This window comes from Sinocyclocheilus anshuiensis, unplaced genomic scaffold (genome assembly GCF_001515605.1).
Source record: "Sinocyclocheilus anshuiensis isolate Anshui unplaced genomic scaffold, SAMN03320099.WGS_v1.1 scaffold1366, whole genome shotgun sequence".
Lineage (NCBI taxonomy): Eukaryota > Metazoa > Chordata > Actinopteri > Cypriniformes > Cyprinidae > Sinocyclocheilus > Sinocyclocheilus anshuiensis.
In genome coordinates, this window is record NW_015554162.1 from 341,268 (window position 1) to 347,969 (window position 6,702).

At 36.3% G+C, this 6,702-nt stretch overlaps 1 protein-coding gene across 1 annotated transcript in view; it reads right to left on the minus strand.

Moving 5' to 3' along the window:
- Nucleotides 1-6,702, minus strand: part of LOC107670898 (von Willebrand factor A domain-containing protein 8-like) — a 25,317-nt gene that overhangs the window by 10,946 nt on the left and 7,669 nt on the right. The window contains exons 8-9 of the mRNA XM_016463705.1: nucleotides 1,060-1,222; nucleotides 806-883 (exon numbers count right to left, since the gene is read on the minus strand). Of these exons, the coding sequence (XP_016319191.1) occupies nucleotides 806-883; nucleotides 1,060-1,222 (241 nt within the window). The remainder of the gene's footprint in view (nucleotides 1-805; nucleotides 884-1,059; nucleotides 1,223-6,702) is intronic.

Below are 6,702 nucleotides of genomic sequence, written 5' to 3' on the forward strand. Positions count from 1 at the left end.
GAACTTGGGACTGGGAACACTATTTATACACACAGGAGGAGGGGATGACGAGACACACCTGGGAGCAATGAAACACTAATCAGGGGAGGAACAGGAAACTAACCAAATAAGGGCATGGGAAGGCACATGGGGAGCAGGACACACACAAAACATGGAACAGAGTCTGACAAAAACAAAGCAAAGCAAAACATGAACATAAAAATGTTGTTTAAAGTGAAACGACAGATGTTTGTAAGGAAAAGTGTGTTTAAGTCAACACATTGTGAAGCATGATGTACAATCGTTTCACTTCAGAAGACACTAATTCAACCACTGGGGTTGTATGGATTACCATTGTTTTTAATTAGTGTGGTTTTTAAAGTGTCTGTCATCTTTGGAGGTTCTTTACATTTACATCATATGGAGTCATGAAGATGAATAATTTTTTATAAGAATCTCAGTTTGTGTTCATCCGAAGAAAGTAAGTCATATACATCTGGGACGGCATGAGGGAGAGTAAATGATTAGAGATTTTTCATCTTTGGGTGGAGTATCCCTTTAAGAATAAAAAAAAAAAATCCCTTTATTGGAAAAATATTAACCAAGGCCACTGTAAAAGAGGACAATCGCTGATGCGCTCCATTACATATTTAAGGTTTCTGGGACAGAGCTAACTTAAACACCAGTTAGCAGCAGACTACGCACTTTCTAAAACAAGAAAACCTATGTTGTGTTGTCTAAACAAGAACCCTTAACAAATAAGTAAGTGCTGAAGGCATCGATTTGTTCTTCGAAGGTTTTAGGGAACTTAAACTGGAAAGCTCACCGTTAGATCGTTGGATTTTCTCAGACTGTGAGTCAGGTTTTGCAGCTGTTCTACTGCTTCTTTGGGGACATTTGGGATCTGTTATAAAAATAATATGTATACAAGACTCCAGTCCAAAAAGCAAGCATCAAAGCTATATGATAATTTGATTCAACACAAAATGCAGTTCGTAAACATGTTGGGTGTAAGCATATTTAATCAAACAGATTACTGAATTTGACATAATAGATCAGTCTGAAGGAGATGTGACTGACCATGCCCTGGATAACGGCAGTTTCCTCAGCCTTGGCCAGTGGTTTGATGGTGAGAAACATGGTGAGTATCTCCGGGCCGAGCCACTGCTGCGTGGTGCTCCCGACCTGAGGCGGCTCCGCTAGAGCGATGATCCGGAATGATGGGTGGACTGGAAAGATGGATCTGTGTAGAAGATCAGCATCTATCTATCTATATATACAGTATGTAAAGTTTTAATTTATATATATATATATATATATATATATATATAAAAACTTTGAATGGGAGTGTGTGTATATATATATATAAATAAATATATATATATACACACATATATACTGTATACTACCATTAAAAATTTTTTTTCCAATAAATTGAAACTTTTAGTCAGCAATGATGCAATACATTAATCAAAAGTGACATAAAAAGACATTTATCACGGTTTCCACAAAAAACATTAAGCAGCAAAACTATTTTCAGCAGTTATAAGAAAAGTAAGAAATGTTTCTTGAGTTTCTCTATAGGATCAAGTGACACTGAAGACTGCTGAAAATTCTAATTCTTTTATAGTTGTGCTACTTCACAATGAAACATGCAGCACACAGATTTATTTAATTAAATCACAGCCTTCGCAATTTAATAAACGCACACAGCCATATTGCGATTTCAGTTTTATTTTGATAAATTGTTCAGCCCTAATATTATATTTTTTATAATATAATATATATTTTTATTCTATTTTTGGTCAAATAAATGCAGTCTTGTTGAGCATAAGGGACTCCTCTTTCAAGAACATTAACAATTTATACTAACTCTAAACTGGTAGTGTATCCTACTGAGGGATCTGAACATTAGACACAAGTGACTGAAGTTTATATTCAATCAGGGTTCTTAATGACTACTGTTTCACTTCTTATTAAATACAAATAATAGGCAGTAAACAATAGAGCAGGTGACCTGAACACAGACATTACAGTCACAGCAACTGTCAATCTTTGTTATTATGATCATGATATGTTTCAGGGGGCTGGCATAACCAAAGGCACCTGATCACTGATGACTATATGAGAACAAGAGGTGGTGAAGCCAGTCCATTCATCTGTCAAAATGAATAGGATATGCCCATGTCAAGATCTGTGACCTCGCTGATCTCTGGCACATTGATATTGTATCGCTGACAATAGCTTGTGCTCGAGCTGCATCGCCACCTAATCCCACTGGACAGCTCCGTCTATTTATAAACAGTGAAGCCCCCTGACAGCAGCCCTGCCCACGCAGCCGGGCAAAGTGTGACTTTTAGAGGCCTGTACAGTAAAGAGTGTGTATGTGAGTCTGAGGCCATCAGGAACAGAGGCTCGCTAATTAATTAAGAGCAGTGTTGGAACCACATTAAGAGACCACAAGTGAAGTCTGAGACGTCGACTGGAAACACAGGAAGAGGAAGTGGTTTTATTTCAACCTCAGACGCGCCACCACAAACATCCTTCCTACCCGTCTAGGTGGGGCTCCACCAGCAGGACGCAAATATACATCCAACAGCACTGATTTCTTCACCATGACGCTCACAGATTAGTCATTTCTCTGATCAGGTGTTGATAAACTGTGGTTAAGATTACAATAATGTCATATCTAAGCGCAACTTACTAAAGATGAAAATTAAGCCTAGAAATTAAGTGTTGTTTTAGTATAACTAAGACATAGTTCTTTTTACATTTTTAAATGGTTTTTATTGTTGTATTTTTCACCAGGTTTAACCAGTTCACAAACCAGTCTAAATCATTTAGTGAATCACACACACACACCACTACTTCTCTCATGAACAGTCCAGTCCCTAATTCATTGTAATTTCCTGGGAAATAAACAGCCAGTACATTATTTAAAATTTCTTCTTTTGTATGGCACAGAAGAAAGTAAGTCAAACAGGTATGGAACGGCATGAGGTGAGTAAATGATGATAGGATGTTCATTTTTGAATCCAACATCATGGAGTTCATTTGGTTTCTAAACGTGGAAAAAAAAAGGAACCAGATCTAAAAAAAAAAAACAAGTATGCTAAAACAATACTGAATACTACAAACAAATTCAGCAGTCATACTCAGTTATTATATTACAGAAATAAGACTTGAACTATTAAAAACTTTAGTTTAACTCTCCATAAAAAAAAAAAAAAGATGATGCACCACAGCAACAATATGCTGTGGCATAAAATTTCTCAACCACTTTTAAATTACACATCTGAAGGCAAGTAGGGACAGACCGAAATAAACAGCGAGTGTCATGGTGTTAACTGACAAAACCTATAAAATCAGCCCTCGGATTAAATTGAGCTGGACCGTCTGGTGGGCAGTTTCCTGTTATTGCGGTCTGGAGATGAAAGCAGCCATTGTCATGGCCTGAAATGCATCTCATCGTAACTCAGTGTTTCTCACAGACACGGACGCTCGGTCTAGACTCGCTGTCACAAGGTTAGTTGTCCTGAGGTAGAGTCTCTCTATAGAGATGACGTCACAGATATAGAGCCACCTCCTATGTGGCTTTGGTCATCAGACGCTTGAAAGCTGTCAGAACATTCACTATTCATTCAGCATTCAGGACAGTGGCCTCAAATGAGACGGAGAACCGGACGTGACAAATAGACTTATTGAGTGATCTGAAAGCACATAATATCACCTTTATAGACCTGTTTTACTAAAGGCTTGCTTATATAAAAACTTGAGAGTACATTAAAATAAATGCCCAACATGATCTATAGTGGCACATCACTAGTGAGCCGCTGTCCAAATGAGGAGCTCAATAGCTGTGTGACGCTGTAGGGTAGGATTCTTTATCTTTCATTTGTTTTCAAGAAGAAAATGAACCAGGAATCCATAACAAAGAAAAAAAAATAGAAACACAGAGGAGCAATAGCCTTCTTTTTACCAAACATGGTCTGAAAATTGTATCCGCTCCCTTAATCTGGAACTTCACCTCAATTAACCCTTACAACCTTTCCTAAATACCCTTTCCCATTCATAACATTCAAAGCAATAATCATACAAATACAAATTTTAAACAATAAACTACACAATTTTCAAACTTAATTACATTTTGAATCATTAGTCTTAAATCCAAAATGGCTGCAACATGATCTAATAATGTAGTATATTAAGGATTAACTTTATTAAATTTCGCAAAACACACGTCTTTTTGGTTTTTGTAGGTTGACCTTGTTAAAAAAACAAAAAAACAAATACACAATATATTAATTCAATTATCAGATACGTTATAGGATAATAGTTTAACATGACATTAGATAAGCATGATAAGAAACTAGTTACGAATACATCAAATGTCTTTTCTTCTTTCGAATTTTCTATTTTTACATATTGCAGCACTGACTGAATTCAGAAACACTTCTGAAACACACACATATATACAGTATATAGCTATTTTTCCTCTTTAACTGTATCTTGAACTAGAATACAAAATGACACACTACACCTTTAAATATTTAAAGAGGACATCGGATTAATTTTTCTCTTTTTTATTTTTTTCACATTTAATTCGGTTTCTGGCGAGTCTGCCAGCTCAGAAAAGCTGAAAAGAAAACACACAGCCAGTTTGTTATGAGCTGTCTGAGTCTGAAACGGTGTCATCCAGCGAGCTGTTTCAATCTGCAGCCGGTTTCTACGCAGATAGCTAGCTATTTGAATAAGACCACCTCCGAGCCATATACGGAGTCCAAGGCAGCAATGCACGCGTCTTGTGTCGACAAGTCCCACGAAAGAGAGGGGTGGGGTGAGCAGTAGCTCATTATCATTTAAAGAGACAGGCACCGAAACGGCTGGCTGTGAACAGAGCTGTTTTTGACACGGTAAAAACGGTGTGGTTTTGAGGAATTTTAACCAAAGTATGTTACAGACATTTCATGAAGACCCAAAAGAATCATACCAACTTGTGGAAAAAGGGCATCCGATGTCCCCTTTAAATATATAATCCATATAGACTCAAGTTCAAATCTGCCTTTTTACCGATTCCATTCTTCTCCCTTTTCTTGCGGCAAATATCATTTAAAAAAAAAAATAATAATAAAAAAATAATAAAAATGAAGAAAGTGCCTAACGGGTATTTAATAGTGACAATAAAGTGGTTAACAGGTATATAATACAGTAGGTCTATAGATTAAATTTGATGTGGTGTCCTCGCGTTGATCGAACGGGCTGGCACATCGACCATGATGCATGCAGCTCACATTTTCACCACACTCAAAACTACGGCTCCCTTCCTGGACCAGCAAGGAAACCTCTACTGGTCAGCAGGTTCAATATGGTAATGGCTAAGGGTAGGTGTAGGGGTGGGCTTTAGGAACAGGGACAAGTGTGGTCCTGTCCATTTATGATTTTAATAAATATAACATTTACACTGAATATGTTGTAATTACTGCTTACTGTTTTATAATGAACTACAATACACAGACTGTATCTGCAAGTACATGCACTAGGTTTAAATAGCATCTATCTACCATTTATTGCATAGAGAATACTTATTCTGCCATTTTTTTATCTATAATTTTTTTACCTAATGCAAACAGCATCTCCCTTAATGTATTTATGCATATAATTTGAGTGAACTATCCTTTTAATAAAGTCATCTGAGATACACTGGATATGCCATACTGATCTGACTGCTGAGAGATAGTTCATAAAAAAGGAGGGCTGCTATGAATGTGCTGAATTCTCACATCTCCTCCACGAACACATACAGGTGTTGATTAGCGTGAGATTCCCATGCTGTTCCATGATCGTGGTGCACTGCCGAGTCACAGCAACAGTTAACACTTTGCAGCTGCTGCTGGAACTGGGACCAATGGATGGATGGATGAATGGAGCTCTTATGAGAAATGACAGGTTCTGGCTGGGTTTCTTAAAATGCTAAGCAGAACACTGGTCTCATATAAGTACTTAATTTCTATGGCACGCTTCCTAAAAGCATTACCTCAGTTGGACATAAAAACATTTATAAATTAACGAGAGCATCGGACCGTTCCTAAGGCCATTATGTGCTTATCCAATTTAAATGTTTTTTTTTGGCTTGCTCTCATAGTTCATCAGAGATATAGGGACAGTTCATATATTTAATAAATTAATATTAACACATTTTAATTACAGCAAAACCATTAAAATAAATTTAAAAAGATGTGTGAAAACACCATTTACAATGATACTTTGATAATGAGATTTGATGATGGTATATTTTTACATTTCACAAAATATACTGTGTAAACAAGTCTATAAAAACATTGACAATACATGGAATTTGAGTATCATCATATAAAGCGATTGTGTCTCTTCAGAGGACTTCAATAAAACGGCTTGATTCATATGGATTTTTTTTACGGACATATGGATGTCTTTATGAACTTTCTGAAGCTTGAAAGTTTTGGTTGCTTGGCCTTTCAATGGATGGACAAAAATAATGAGATAATATTAAAAATATCTTCATTTATGTTTCAAAGATGAATAAAAGACTTTGCGTTTGAAGTAAATAGGTGAAATAATTCTCATTTTTGGGTGAACTAACCCTTTAATAAACAACTTAAAATTTGCTTTTACGGTGTTTATTTAGACATTCTTGATAATGTCACTATGTCTGGTTCCATTACAAAAAAAAAAAAAAAACTATGT